Below are 15,690 nucleotides of genomic sequence, written 5' to 3'. Positions count from 1 at the left end.
ACTTTTCTACGACTAACCTGAGAAAGCCCAACTCAAGCCCCCTTTTCTCTGGCTTTTGATCCGTAAGCCTATTACATAGAAATGTAAATTTCTAAATATTTTTCGAGAAGAAGTCGTATATTTACAATGATACGATTGTAACAATATATTGCAATAAAAATGTCAAAAAGTAAGCAAATGTGAAAGAAAACTCTAAATCTACAAGTACAAGGGCATCCATGTGAAATTATGTGAAGTTGAGTGTCCAATTTAAAATATTAAAAGACCGGTAGACGAGAATGAATGTTTGGAATTATTGAAGTCTTCTCCTCTCTTTCGTAACAACAAACCAACAAAGGAAAACAAACAGCCCCTCTTTTGTTGTTAACAACAACCTTATTACAATCTTCCCCAGCAGCCGGCTGCCTCGTTTAGGACACTCACCGACGACGGCGGCGGCGGCACCACATTTTACGGCGGTAATTATTCTAGATTTTTTCCTTTTTAATCAAGATTTCCTTTGTATGAACCCTAATTTTTGTTTACATTCTAATCTAATATGCACACATGTATGATGTAATGTAATTGATAGATTTGACCTTGTTCTTGCTTTAATGTCATCGAATTCGATATTTTGCTTGGACCCTTTTGACTTGTTAGCTGGGTCTGTCATTTCTTTGGGGGAATTTTGTTTTTAGGTTAAAGAGTAAAGTTACAATTTTTATTAAATTTGTGATAGGTATTATTGAATGGGAAGAGGGTTTTTTTTTTTTCCGGGTTTTGTGTGTTCTTCTATGTTGTTTTTTAGTTAATGCGAAGATAAAGAATGTATATGTGTGTGTGATCTATTTTGGAGGAAATTGTATGAATTGTGGCTTAGGCTCAAGTGTTTATGTAAAGTTGATTTTTATGCAGCTGATAAAAAGGCAGGCTTGGGGTTTCGTGATATTTTCAGATTTTTAATGCTAGAATTGAGTGGGTCTATGCACATTCCGTGTTATATCAGAATCACTGTTCGGGCCCTGTTTGAGTCTTTGGAAGAAAATTGTTGTGAGAGAAGATTTGAATTCGAAGTACATAGATGCCTTTAAAGTCTGTTTAACTGTTCAAGTAATATTTGCCTGGAGGATCGAGACAATAGATTTGAACGGTTATAGATTTCCGGATGTACATATCGACAAGTATGGGCGTAACTTTCAAAAGTTTGGTGCTACTTTTTATCTTCTTTGTGCCACTTTACTGTAATGCTACAGATGATTTGGGGATTGAAATTTCCCAAAAGATAATAGCTGCACCGTTGAAAAATACAAGTGTTATTGATGGGTCAGGCTTAGAGGGTTCCTATATTTCTGAAAGTAGTCGTGAAGAACTTGGTAATGTGAAGGGCGCGAGTAGTAGAGTTTCAGTATCCACAGTTGCATTGTTTACACTGGCGATGGCTGCGGCCACTGGTTTGGGTGCGATACCTTTTTTCTTTGTGGAGCTTGATTCTCAGTGGGAAGGAATATGTAATGGAATGGCTGCTGGGGTTATGTTGGCAGCAAGCTTCGACCTCATACAGGAAGGTCGTGACCATGGTGATAGTGGCAGTTTGGTTGTCACGGGTATATTGGCGGGTGCAATATTCATTTGGCTGTGTAAGAAGGTAATGATCATGTTCGAAATTCTTTTCTTTGTTTATTGCTTGTGTGACACTTTGTTTTTTTTTTTTGTTCTATAAGCTGACCTGTTAGTTTTCAGTTCTTACTCGTCATTAGTGTGATAATATCAACGTGTACTTTGGTCCAGTCAGAAAAAATGCAACTGAGTAACGATATAATTTTTAGTGTGCTTATATTCCCAATTAATATGAAATTCCAGAACTTAGATGCGTCTCTTTTATGTTGGTACTTTATAATGATGTATAAATGCAGGGTAACCTTTTTTTTGCAAGTAGTGAATCATTTACAAGTAGAATATGTACTTGCAAAGACATAATCGTTCCATTTTACAGGTTACACGTCATATTGGCATCTAATTCTAAGACAATATTTCAATTTTAGGGTAGGTGCATTTTGTAGACTATTTGCTAATGGCATCCTAATTCACTGTAACTTTGACTATTTGACAGTCAAGCTCCTTTGGTGCTCCATAGAGTGTGTGCTTTGTAGGTATAATTTAGATCACTACAACCTGAATGTATTACCATCAGATTCTCTTGCACATGTAACACTGAAGCATATATGGTGCTTAAGTAAAGCTGCTAACTGAAGCTACACTTGTCAACAATTGCTGATAATACATAAGAGAAACTTTACAAGGATATAGATGTTGATGTAAAGTGTTTCTGGTGTCATGACATAACTTTTGAAATCTAACCTTGTTTAAATGTTTTCAGATGCTTGAGCAGTATGGTGAAGTTAGTATGTTGGACATAAAAGGAGCTGATGCAGCTAAGGTCATTCTTGTTGTTGGAATAATGACGCTCCATTCATTTGGTGAAGGCTCTGGTGTTGGAGTTTCCTTTGCTGGTTCAAAAGGTGTAACTCAAGGCCTGCTGATAACTTTAGCTATTGCTGTACACAATATACCAGAGGGCTTAGCTGTTAGTATGGTTCTTGCATCAAGGGGTGTTTCTCCACAGAATGCAATGCTATGGAGTGTCATCACATCATTGCCGCAGGTAATAAATCATATGATTTGTTAGCTGATTGTTTAATCGGTGTTTTGACAGTACAGCATGCATGTGGTTGTTTATGAACTATATAATAAGCATTCTCTGTCATAGAGTCATAGTACTAGAGGAGCATATGTTTACAACCATCTGAGACTTGAACATAGCTTCTAGATAACATTCTATACCATATAAGATTGATTATGTTATATATGTAGTTTTTAAGTTCAGACTAAGTAAAAATCATGATTTTTAGTGTAGTTGATAAACATGGAGAAATCATATGAAAATGGACTTCCTATGATTGCTTAGAATGCAAAAACTCTTGCCTTCCTTCTGCTTACTCTGTTTCCATTGTCTTTGAACTTGATGCAGCCAATTGTTGCAGTGCCTTCATTCATATTTGCAGATACATTCAACAAGTTCCTGCCATTTTGTACCGGATTTGCAGCTGGGTGTATGATCTGGATGGTTATAGCGGAAGTACTTCCTGATGCATTTAAGGTATCCTAATTTTAAATGTATTGTTTTTGATATTTAATAGATGATAGGAAATAGGTGCAAGCAGTGTTATTAAAGCGCGCTTAGTTGCACGATTAATGACGCTTTGTGCTTATACGGAAGATGTGCGATTCGAATATTAGCGATTTAATGCGATTGTGAATCAGAAAAAAAGCATTTAGAAGTGCCGAAACGCTAAAAAGCGCTCAAAGGTTGGTGTGTGTCCACGAAGGCAAAGACCTTAATTGGAATGATGTGTGTGTTGCTTTTGGTGTCGAGGAACCTCTTTATCTTATGAGGCGCTTGACAAGAGGAACATCTACCTCCAAATGCAATTGATAGGCCTTCTTTTTCAACTTGAGGAAGAGGAAGAACGAGAATTTGAAGGACTGAAAATCGAACTAATCGACTCCGAAGCTTTCGAAATGTTGAACATTGTTGATTAATACTTTATTATTGATCATTTTGTCATATAAGATATGCTAAGCTATGTTTAAAAGTCAAGAATCTATCAAGTAATATTTTTTTGTTAAAGTTTATTTTCTTATTTTTTCTCGACAAAAAGTGTGCGATTAATGGCGCTTTGCAAGTCGCGCTTCGAATTTAGGTCATGCGCTTTTCAAGATATTGCGCCTTAAGCAGCATTGGGTGCAAGCAAATCTTAGACGTTACATTCTGGCGCTATAACCAGAAATTCTTGTACTTCCGTTTTTTAACTCTTAGACCAGTGAAGTCATTAGCTTCACTAGCAATTTTGTCCACCCCCTATTAGTTAAATGTGTTTCTATAATTGTCGCACACCGTTTAGTGGATTATGGTTACCTGTGCAGCTCAGCAACTTCAAATTTAGTATATCTATCTTTTTGTATCGACGCTATACTTTTTTGTTCATCAAATTAAAATTCATAATCAGCAGTAGTTTCGTTCATAATCTCAATATTGTTTTCCTGTCCCTTGCTCATCTCGTCGCTCTTTTAATCCATTGTCCAATTGTATCTTAATATTTTAAATTTTAAAAGTTAAATGGTCTAGAGTAAATTAGTGTTAGACCAGTAAGATATGTAACATGATGGACAATGTGGTTGGGTTGATCTTAGTGCCATGCTTCCTCATTTATTACTTGATGAACCTTACCCCATAAAAATTTGAAATTTCTCCTATGTTGTGTACTAATTTGTTTTTCGATCATGTTTTGGTCCCCTAGCTTTTTCAATCCAATGACCTGATTCTCATTTTTGTTTGTCTAATTAATACCTTCAATAAGTTTATAACTGCACTAATCTCGCACATACGACCCATACTATTAGGGTAGTAATAATAAGATCTTTAAAGTAAACTAGATATATACTTATTTTAAGACGTGGCATCCTCCCATAGCCCAGGACTGCACACTAAAGTGACATGCAAGTGTCGTCATTTTAATTCTGGAAGTGAATGCTCTAGTAAGCCTTTGCTAGCTAGTAAGGCCCCCTTCCCATCATGAGACTTGAACCATTCCTTATGATCTCTTTTAGGTGAATACTGATATTGCACTTTTTTGTGGCCTGGACATCACATATATATAAACAGTGTTTTCTTTGCACTAGTCATATTCCTGGACATAACGGGTTAATATTGTGAGATCAGTTAAGCTTCTTATCTTTTAATGGTTCCACTACCTTGTCGTAATCTAGTTCTCGTCCAAATTTCAGACTCCTTTTTAATAATATTAATATATTTGCCAGCTGAAGTCTTCCACCTTTGATCTCCCTACAGCTGAAGAAATCTTGATAATATGTGTCAAAAAATATATCACGTATAATCTTTCTGCATATCATTTTCTTCTACTGCTTCTACCCAAAATACTAACATATTGAATGATATGATAAGCTCAACAACTTAGGGAAGATGTCTTGTGACTCTTAGGGGAAGATTTTTTGTAATTTTCCTTCCTCAATTCTGTTAAAGCCGTAACAATGGAGAGTGACTGCTGATTGATGTTATAGAAAACAGTGAAATGCAGGCCTAACGAAGATTATCAGTATTTATTTATGCTCTAAAGGGTATATAACTAGGAGTTGCAACATTTGACACCACTTGATGGTGGACGTGCATAAACAAGAATTAGGGTTGGAAGTTCAAGATTTGGGGCATTTTGGGTCAGCTTGAATCCAGTTTGGGTTGATATCATTGACATGAACTTGACCTGAAAAATATAACAAGCTGCATCTCATCTATAAAATAATTTTTATTTGTTTAAAATGTATAAAGCTATATAATGTAAATTTTTCTAGTTTCTTTTAGTTTTAAGATATAAATATAGCTTAAACAAGTTATATCTAGTCAAGCAAGTCAATTAGGATCAATATGGGTTAACAAATTAATTCTACCAATTCAACTAAGTGTTTAACCAAATTTGCACCAATGATCCAAGGCCTACTGAGCTAGGTAAAGATTGAGTTATTTGTACTTCCAGGTCACCTGCGGTCCAACATTTTGAGTTCAGATTGATCAATTCAATCCTATTTATCCTCTTGCATCGAGTTCAGGTTGTTCGAAAACTTTGACCTCTTCTAATTAACTCAACCAATGAGTCTTAATGGCCACCCTTAGGTATAGCATTTTGGAGGAACCATTAAAGTGATCCAATGAATAAGAAGTGAGAAAATTCTCTTTTCTGGATATTGGTGGAAGGTTGATGTACCAAAGTTTATATATCTTGAGTTCGGATTGATCAATTCGATCTTATATATTCTCTTGCATCGTATTAGGGTTGTACCACAAGTTTGACCTCTTTTAGCCAACTCGACCCATAAACCTAATTGGCCACCGTGTAGCGATGTGGACGAGCCATCATAGTGATCCAATGAATAAAAGTGAGAAAGTTCTGTTTTTTGGATATTGGTGGAAGCTTGATGTACCAAAGTTTATTTATTAATGCTCTGGAAAGTTTATTGGTGGGCTTTTTAAAGATATGGTCGTGTTCGTAAATGTGTCAATTTCTTCTCATCCTAAAACTTGTTTAAATCTGTCAAAGAAATTTATAAACCCAAAAGAAAGTCACTTTAGGATGTCATATCCGGGCTGATCGACTGTTTTCATTCGGACCCTAGATTCGTGTCAGATATTGTCACCTTGTGCAATTACCAGGGGTTTGTTGATGATAATTGAAATATGAAAGTAGAAGTTCAACTAGTTTGCTATGTCGCTATGTTACTACTTCTTAATAGAGGTCGGACCCATTAAGATTAGTGAAGAAGATCAGATAGATTAAGGGAAAAGTACAGAATGGGGGAAGAAAGGTAGTTAGAGTGACATAAAATTCTTTATGGAGTAACTTTGTTCTATGTTTTCATAGATGGCTTTATATGTTACTTCCAATTATTATAGTACCAGCACTAGTTACCTTATGACTATTACCCCCATTATCTCCCCACTATTAACTAATACATTGGGAAGAGTGAAGACTATGTGATCATACATTTTTTGCAATCATAATCTACAAAATTAGAGATGTATAGAATTTGATTATTTTTCTATAGGATATGACATGACTCATTGCTTATCAACACACAAGCAGCGCCATTTTGTGGTTTCTGATGATTAACGTATTTGGCAAACTGTGTCATTGTTCTTTTTCCCTAAAGATTTGACACTAGATCAAACAAATGATGTCCATTTATATCAATAAGAAGTAAATCCGATGTTTAACCAGCGGCATTGTAAAAAAAATAAAAATCGTTGTTTTGTAACTCAATTTGTTTTTATGTCAAAGTCCTTCTCAATCCCGGTTCTCTTAGTTCTATATAGAGTGTAATAATCGCATTTTAGTTGGCACCATTGCATCGATATTAAAAGATAGATTGCTCTTGTTGTAAGTCGTAACTGTACTGTTAGGTAAACAACAGAGGCCTAATGAGGAAACTTGAATGGTTTGATTCAAATGACTTGGTTGATTTGAAGTCTATTTGTATATGGTAAAATTATTTGAAAGAAAGTTTATTAGTTTACAAGGATCTGAGTTATCTTCTGATTATCTGTACTGAATAATAAGAACAATATTAGCCTTTTTACATAAAGATGATATATTTACTTTAATTTTGTGCTGCTTTGGATGCATTAGGAATCATCTCCATCGCAAGTTGCCTCGGCAGCTACAATTTCAGTAGCCTTCATGGAAGCTCTGGGTGCTGTATTTAAAAATGTCAGCCATAACTATAAGTAAGATTTATTTGGAACTTGGTTTCACATTTTCCTTTTCTACTTAGCAATTAATGCACATTATGCAATAATGTTAAATTTACCTTTTCACTGTAAATGCATCTGATCATTCCTCATTTTCTGTCCGTGTTGATAAAATTGCTATTTGTTAAATCTTAATGTTGTGGTGAATGTAACTGGTTTCATAAAACGTAAAAATCGATCATACTCAACTTGCATATCACAAAATACTAGATATGTTGGTTCAAGCATGCCCAGAACCATATATTATATAATTGTGTACAGGTCTGCATGCTGGTGAGTTTGACTATATACATGATGGTAAATTCTTGCACAGCTGCTAAATTCAATCAGAATTTGTTTTATATTATTTTATGAAATTGAATAAACAACTCAATTTTGCAGCCCAGAGGATACTTCTGCCTTCCTTGTTTCACTACTTTTTGGTCTTGGTCCATTGCTTGGTGGAAATCTTCTGGTTGCTTTTGCTCTTGCTTTCCGGCTTCAGCACACTCTTCTTACTGGGTTGGCTTCGGGCATTGCCATAGTCCTTGGTGCATGGAGACCGTTGCAGTTACTTCTGTCATCAAAAATGGGATTTTTTCCTCTTATATTCCTACTTGTCCTTGGGTCTGCATTTGTCCATGTTTCATTTTCCAGTTTGTTAAAAGTCACGAGTCAAAAAAGGTCATCTGCAAACACTTTATCTGCCGCAGCAGGATTTTCAGTTAGTACCCTCACTCTTCAGTCAATTTTATCCTGTGCAGCCGTAGCTCTACATGCTATGGCAGAGGGGCTTGCATTGGGGGTTGCAGCACCTAAAGCTTATGGTCTTGGTCGACACATGGTCCTGCCTGTTTCTCTTCATGGCCTTCCTCGGGGAGCTGCTGTAGCTAGCTGTATTTATGGGGCAACTGACAGTTGGTATGGGTCCCTTGCAGCCGCTGCTTTAATCGGATTTGTTGGCCCATCATCAGCCATTGGAGCAATACTTGCAGGGCTGGACAATTATGGTGGTCTAGACCATCTAATGGTCTTTGCGTGTGGGGGATTGTTTCCTTGTTACATTAGCATGTTTCGCAGAGCTTCACGGTTAGATAGCCGAAAGAGCGCCATGGGGCTTCTGACAGGGATTGGATTTGCTAGTGTGTGCCTGACGTTTACTAAACTAGTCTGCTTACACACACCATATTGCAACTCTGCGCCAGAGGCCGTGAGATGACCATTTTGAGCCACTGGTCATCGAGAACTTACAGTTGCACATACACAGTTTGTACTATATGACTGTATGATGAGTATATAACTAACATGATTGAAAAGGAAGCAGCTTTTTCGTTGTGTTAATTTTAGTATCAGTTTTAATCTTAAACCCTCATTGATTTTGTTAAAGCATGGCCAGACCCAATATTTGTGCAAAACATGAGAACCAAGAAATTTACATATTGGGTGTTCCGTGGATCATGGACCATTTTCATATTGCTGTTGCAGAAATTTTGTTGGAGAAAAAAGAATAAAAGAGGTGTTTGATTAATTTAAAAATAATTTTTCTTTTCATTGAAAAGAAGTAGAAGGGTGTTTGATAAACTTAAAATTAATTTTTTTTCTAATAGGTTTTTAGACACCACTTCTAAGCCACATAAATGATTCTATCAATTTTAACTCTTATTCTTCCCTACCTGTCTAAAATTAATTATGATATGTTTTAGAAACCGTTTGTACCTTAAAAATCAAAATACAAGATCATTAAATTTTGTACTCTAAAATAGTGTTAGATCAAAGAAAATGTATATAATTCTCATTCCTTCAATCATTCTATTTCTACTATTTTAGCTATAATTCTAACTCACATGTTTTGAAAAGAATGCTAATTAAATTTCTACATTATGTTTTTATACAATCTTTCTCACAAAAAATTTAAATATACTCGTATTTTGTCACCATTATCTCATACTTTTCTTCTTTGTCCTTAAAACTTCTATATAATTTTTCATTCCAATCTCCTCTCATTCAATTCCATCTAAGTGAACACAGCCTCTTATAATACAGAGTGTTGCCCGATTGTCACTCATTGATGTCCAGAATATCATGATTCGAAAAAATGATCAGAATACTATTTATTAATAGTGTATCATATAGCGTTTTAGATATTGATCAATAATGTTATATCGTTTAGTGTTTGCTAGGATTAAAAGAACATAATATTATTTCATGTAGCAGTTTGCTGGGTTTAAAATGACAAAACGCTACATGATAATGATGACATAGCATTTGTTGGAGTTAGAAAACAGAACACTACTTCGTGCTACACGATCTAGCGTGTTCTTCCAAAATTCAAAACGCTAGATTAATCAGCATTAGTTAATAAATGATATTTGAAACTCATTTTCTTCAACTATGTTATTTTAGATATTATCTGTGATATCTGAAATCTTTTCTCTACATCGCAAAATATATAATAGAAATCTGTGCTAGTAATATGAGTTAGGTTAATTTTTTACCCACCTATCGATCCGAATATGCTTTGACTATATACTTATAATAATAACTTTCAATTTCTAAACTTAAATTTGGTGTCCATTTTATTCAAAAGACGTAACCTTTCCCAAACCCTGCCTTTCTCTTGTACGGCTCTTTCTTCTCTTGCTTGGCAGCCGGGGGCTTTCACCGGATCTCAAGCGATAGAAAGCCCCAAAATCTTTTCTTCTTTGTTTATTTTTCCTTCTTTCACTAAAATTCGTTTTAAAGTTTTTTTTCTTAAGTTTTGGTATTAGTTTTTGTTTTCGGATCTAAGGATTCAAAGCCTTTTCCGATTTGACCTTCTTTCTCTTAGATCACAATTCCACTGAGCTACGGAGTTCTCGTTCTTCCCGATAATTTTGTTCTCAACAGTGATCGGAGTTATCTTGTTTTTGTGGGCTTGTTCCCCAGATTTAAGGATTGTTTTGGTTTAGCTAGTATTTCATTTACACATTTGCAAATTTAAGGTTGCTACGTTGTGGTTTTGATTTTTGTCGTCTCACCGTTTGTGTGAGTTTTGTTATTTTCCCACAACTTGTGTGAGTATTATGTTTGATTTAGTAATGAAAGTTGTTCGGGAATTGCATTCTTAGTCGATAGCTCAAACTGTTATGCTGGAAGCGAAAGTGATGAAGCATGTGTATATATCATTTTCAACAAATCACATGATTTTATCTCCAAGAATAATATATTGATCGGTGATTGTTTCTGTATTTTGTTTGTTCGACGCTATTGTTTATGTAGATGTCGTATCGTATGGTCTTTTATTATTAAATGAACTAATTTATTAAAAAAAAGAATAATAATTTAAATGAAAGTTGGAAAGCAAAATTCAGATACGTGACGAGGACGAAGTCTCCGCTTTTTAAACATCACTGAATATCGGAAATGGAAACAACGCGCCCACGCGCCACCGAACACACCGGCGGAAACATAACAATAGACCTCCCAATCGGCGAAATCGTCGGCGCTAACTTCGACCTTGGAAACGCGGTATGCAGTCACGGCCTCTTCATGATGGCTCCCAACAAGTGGGACCCACACTCAAAAACCCTAGCGCGTCCATTGCGTCTCAATAGCGATGGAGATTACGATTCTCCGTCGGTGAATGTGCAGATATCACACCCTGAGGATACTCCCAGTGCACTTCGTCTCCGTGTTTTCGATGTCGAGTTCCTGTCGAATAATCAGAAACAATCACTTATGGTTACTTCTCAATCCGATGCCGTTGTTTTTATCTCTGCATTTCGTATGTAGCTCTATTTGATTAATTCGATAAGTAACTTATAAGTCGAAAATTAGTTATGTGTGTAGTAGGTACAAGTTGAAATTGGCAACTACTTAATTGCGAGAGCTGTTAACCTAATATGATGTCGTTTTATTTTGCACAGGAAATATTGTTTTGCAAATTTATTTTAATATGGAAAGAATTGTGCTTTTAAATAAATTATGGAAAGACGATAACTCTACTTTGTTTGTTTTTCTTATTTAGAATGCTTGTTATTGTGTCTTGTTTTGTGTCTATGTTGTAAGCTACTGATATTGTATAGACTATGGCAACTATGAATACCTTGTATTTATTTTAGCTGGATATGTGTGTGGACTTTAGGATCAAGTGAGGCGAATGCTGCGATTGAGTAAAGAAGAGGAGCAGAATGTGAGGGAATTCCAGGAGATGTATATCGAGGCAAAGAAGAAGGGCTTTGGGAGATTGTTTAGGTCTCCGACGTTGTTTGAAGATATGGTTAAGTGCATACTTCTATGCAACTGCCAGTAAGTAAATGCTCTTGCCTCTTGGTGTGTTTTCGTTGCTTTGAACACTTAAGTTTTTGTCATTCAGTGTGTACATTTAATTTGTAATTGTATTGATTTAACTGTAGTGGAACAGTACAATTTGCATTTTTAGATTGTAAGTGAAAATGGTTTCTGGATAGAAACCATGAATAAGATATAAATTTAGAGAAATTTATACATAAAGGATAGCACATACTATGATACTATCATATAATTTAGTTGGAGATAAAATGGGAAATAGGAGCAAGATATTTCAAATAGAAAAAATAGGAAAGGTCAATTCATAGCTTAGAACAACCCATGAGAAAGTTAATGCGTGACCATGTTGGAGCGAGGGTGTTTCATGCCCCTTGCATAAGCAGTACTAAATTTTGTAAATTTTAACAGTTTTTACTTTTTAGGAGCTTAGATGGTATGTGAGAGAATTTTTTAGTAATGCTGTGGGTTTGACTCCTAGAATATGTTAGTGTTTTGTCCTCGTTGATTTTTTATTACTCGTTGTTTTCATTATTCGCATCTTCATCTTCCGACTTGAGACGCCATATTACACCACCCCCCGCCTCACCCACTTTAAGTATGCCTCCAATACTTCTCATTGTATATAATAACTCCTTAAAGCTTACAATGCTGTTCTAAATAGAAATTACATGATTTCAGTATGCTTGAAACAGAAGCTCGAAATGCCTATCTGAAAATCATTTTGGCTAAAGAGCAACTTGAGTAGCAAAATTGGTGTGCAATTAACTAAATAACCTGGCATAGTTTTTAAGCTTCTCTAAGAACTTTACCTCATGGAAATATAGCTTTTAGTATTTTGTTATGACTATTGCTTTGGTGGAACTTATATTCAGAAGCTCCCATCACTACATACACCTTTATACCCTTTTTTGGTAGAATCTTTAAAACCCAAATGATCACCAGGGTGAGAGCTGATCAATCGAAAAGAAACTACCTACAGATAAGGATAATTAGATCATATGTGAGGGTTTTTGTTCACAAAATAAGTTTAGAGGCTATAGAAAACCCCAAGCTTCTCGAAACTACGTCCACATGAACCCTGTAAGCCATATCTACTATAGAATGATTGATATGGTCGTAATTCAGTAAAAGAAACACGCTTATTTTTCTAAGCATTTCCTAGTCCTCTAAATGCCCATAATCCGTAACCCCATACCAAGTTGCTAGACGAGCTTGCCTAGCCCAGATGAGCAAGTCACTCACTAATAATCACATTAAGGGCAAAAATTAATATCTGGTTTGATTTAATATTTCTCTGTAGAATAATATTATACTCATGTTACCTCTTGTAATGACAAAAACTGAAAGTTGGTAGGCCTATATATCATTTTTCCAGGTACAGAGAAGTTAAAGTTTAATTTAACACTCAAACCAATAAGATACAGTACAGTGCATTAATTCTAAAATATTTTCTCATTAATTGTTACATGGCAGACACTTCTGAACAGATTAAGAAAGGAACTCTTGTGTCTTTTAGAGCTAAACAAGTTAACTTCTTTTGTCACATCTCATATAGGTGGTCAAGGACTTTGAGCATGGCTAGAGCATTATGTGAACTTCAGATGGAACTTAAGTCTCCTCTATTAGGTTCTCCAGTTTGTGAAGCTAATAATTGTTCAGCATCTAGGAACCGAGTAGCTGATATTGACCAATTTCTTCCAAAGACGCCTGTCGGAAAAGAGGTAAAGAGAAGGAATGGAACTCGAAAGGATTCTTCACTTTCTGCAATCAGCAACGCAGAGGTTGAAAAAGATGTTTCCGTCAATATAGACTGTGCTGAAATTTCAGGATTTCATAGGCTAGATAAACAAGGCACAAGCTTCCATATGAGAACAGATAAGAACATTTATATGCCATTTGATGATTCTTCTACTTTAGCTGAATCAGCCGGAGTTAATTTAAACTTGATCTCTGATGCTAATTCATCAGAAATAGCCCATGATTACTCGAGTAATTATATTGGAAATTTTCCTAGTCCAGCAGAGTTAGTAAGCATTGATGAAAATATCTTGGCAAATCGCTGCAAGCTTGGTTACAGAGCAAAACGCATAATTAGTCTTGCTCGAACTATCGTTGAAGGAAGGATTCAACCTAAACAACTGGAGCAAGCCTGCAGCAGACCAAGCGTATCCATATACAATAAGCTTGCTGACCAGCTGAAAGAAATTGAGGGATTCGGTCCATATACATGTGCCAACGTGCTCATGTGCATGGGGTTTTACCATGTGATCCCATCTGATTCCGAAACTATTAGGCATATTAAACAGGTATGTTGCTTCTTTCCACTTCTTCCTAGGCATCGGATCGTATCATGTTTCGAAATGCTTACAATAAATTTTGAGCACAGGTTCACAAGAGAAATTCTGACATTCGAACAATTGGACAAGATGTTGAAGTGATTTATGGAAAATTTGCACCATTTCAGTACTTGGTATATTGGTATGTAATATGTTATTATTTTCGGTTTTTTGCTGGTCCTTTGTCAAATCTCTAGGATAAACAAGTTTTCTGCATCTCTATTAACCACAGGTCGGAAGTGTGGTCCTTCTACGAGGAAAGGTTTGGAAGGCTGAGACAAATGATTTATTCTGACTATAAACTTATAACTGCCACTAATTTGATACCGAAAACCCCTGCCAAACAGAAGAAAAATAAGCGAATTAAGCTGACGTAATGTGAAAGTGTCATTGTCTGGGTGAGCACACACGTGTTATTTCTTGCCTTTTTGCTCTTAGCCCAGTTACATAATCTCCATGTATGGATTACCTACAATAAGAATACAAGTTCGGACAATGTAATTTGTGTTGAATATTTTTAAGTGTGCCTTCTGTGGATAGTCGCATGTTAGTTACTTACACATAATCTGTTTAGCAAAATGTTCATGATTCAGTGAATAGTTGATGTGGCCAAGTGTGTTTGAGTTATAAAAATGACCTGACCCATTGTGGCCAGAGAAGGATGATATATACGTTTTTGCATGATTCCTTTCTTCTCCTTTTCAGCCTTACAATTTACAACTGGTGCTGTAATCTATATTGCCGGTATATTGCCGGTATGAAGTCATAAGAGTAAGTCCTGGAGTGTCCTAGCAAGTGCCTTATAAATATAATAGAAAATGGTGTGCTATAAATATAGAACACTATTTTGGTGTAAGATTTATCGTTTACTTTTATCACCGGGAGGCTTTCAATAGTTTTTAAATTTCTGATGTATAATAGGGTTTTTACTTTTAAATGATTTTTGAATCTTTATAAGACTCAATAAATGCAAAATCATGAGGCTCAAGATTATGCAAAATCAATCGTACTCGGACAAACCACTTCTAAACATCATTTGCAAAGAAACTAATTACTTCATATTATTATGTTATAAAGTCCGTAATATCTGGAGACTCAAGATTATGCAGAAGCTCTAACAAACTGAGTTTACAAGGGAGAAAAAATAATCTGATTTTAAAAATGCCTTTTTTACTATTTGCAAATTGAAATGTATTTGGTAATGTAAAAATCCTCAAATAGGTAATTCCTTTTTTTTTTTATTTGAAAGCATAACAATTCATCAAGAACTTTCCTCCTGAAAAATATGCTAAGTTGTTTAAATTGAACACACAGTTCTCACGAGATCAATAAACCAGATACAATCCGGCTGTACTTGCTTACAAGAGCATAACTTTCTAAGTTAAATTTTGGTTGGCAATTATAAAATAATAATCGGTTTAGAACTGTTTAGCAATTCAAGTCATTTAAACAACCACATATAAGAGATTAAGAAGTTAAAGCACCATTAGCAAGTTTACCTGTAAATGCATTAGTCATTACCAAGTCCAAGGTACTCCACCTAGTATCTACTACCAACTTTAAATGACAAAGACCTACTTATATCACTTACGAGCAGAAGACTCACAATTGCCTACTTTGCATATTTCAAAAATGATCTCTCTCCCAAGTACATGATTAAACTCTCTGGCAACCGAGTGTCAACACTAGAAACACTAACAGACGTTGAAATATCTGGACCATACTCGCACT

General features: G+C 35.4%; 2 protein-coding genes across 2 annotated transcripts; both read left to right on the top strand.

Moving 5' to 3' along the window:
• The first annotated feature begins 272 nt into the window (after positions 1 to 272).
• On the top strand, positions 273 to 8,702 carry LOC108202667 (putative zinc transporter At3g08650). The gene is made up of 6 exons (XM_017371163.2): positions 273 to 458; positions 895 to 1,624; positions 2,357 to 2,641; positions 3,008 to 3,136; positions 7,236 to 7,333; positions 7,739 to 8,702. The coding sequence occupies exons 2-6, from the start codon at positions 1,145 to 1,147 to the stop codon at positions 8,553 to 8,555; spliced, it is 1,809 nt and encodes a 602-aa protein (XP_017226652.1). The 5' UTR covers positions 273 to 458; positions 895 to 1,144; the 3' UTR covers positions 8,556 to 8,702.
• Positions 8,703 to 10,641: 1,939 nt separating this feature from the next.
• Positions 10,642 to 14,618, top strand: LOC108200662 (uncharacterized). The gene is made up of 5 exons (XM_017368891.2): positions 10,642 to 11,056; positions 11,460 to 11,623; positions 13,179 to 13,929; positions 14,010 to 14,101; positions 14,192 to 14,618. The coding sequence occupies exons 1-5, from the start codon at positions 10,739 to 10,741 to the stop codon at positions 14,334 to 14,336; spliced, it is 1,470 nt and encodes a 489-aa protein (XP_017224380.1). The 5' UTR covers positions 10,642 to 10,738; the 3' UTR covers positions 14,337 to 14,618.
• The last annotated feature ends 1,072 nt before the right edge of the window (positions 14,619 to 15,690 follow it).

This window comes from Daucus carota, chromosome 9 (genome assembly GCF_001625215.2).
Source record: "Daucus carota subsp. sativus chromosome 9, DH1 v3.0, whole genome shotgun sequence".
In the NCBI taxonomy this organism is placed as follows: Eukaryota; Viridiplantae; Streptophyta; class Magnoliopsida; order Apiales; family Apiaceae; genus Daucus; species Daucus carota.
Note: the sequence above shows the minus strand (reverse complement) of the source record. Positions and strands in the feature narration are given on the sequence as shown.

Excerpts from the sequence above, each read along its gene's own strand:
- LOC108200662 (XM_017368891.2), top strand. The coding sequence starts at position 10,739 with ATGGAAACAACGCGCCCACGCGCCACCGAACACACCGGCGGAAACATA. Across the intron at positions 11,057-11,459 it reads ATCAGAAACAATCACTTATG|GATCAAGTGAGGCGAATGCT; the intron begins GTTACTTCTCAA and ends TGTGGACTTTAG. Across the intron at positions 14,102-14,191 it reads TTTCAGTACTTGGTATATTG|GTCGGAAGTGTGGTCCTTCT; the intron begins GTATGTAATATG and ends TATTAACCACAG.
- LOC108202667 (XM_017371163.2), top strand. The coding sequence starts at position 1,145 with ATGTACATATCGACAAGTATGGGCGTAACTTTCAAAAGTTTGGTGCTA. Across the intron at positions 2,642-3,007 it reads TCATCACATCATTGCCGCAG|CCAATTGTTGCAGTGCCTTC; the intron begins GTAATAAATCAT and ends AACTTGATGCAG. Across the intron at positions 3,137-7,235 it reads TACTTCCTGATGCATTTAAG|GAATCATCTCCATCGCAAGT; the intron begins GTATCCTAATTT and ends TGGATGCATTAG.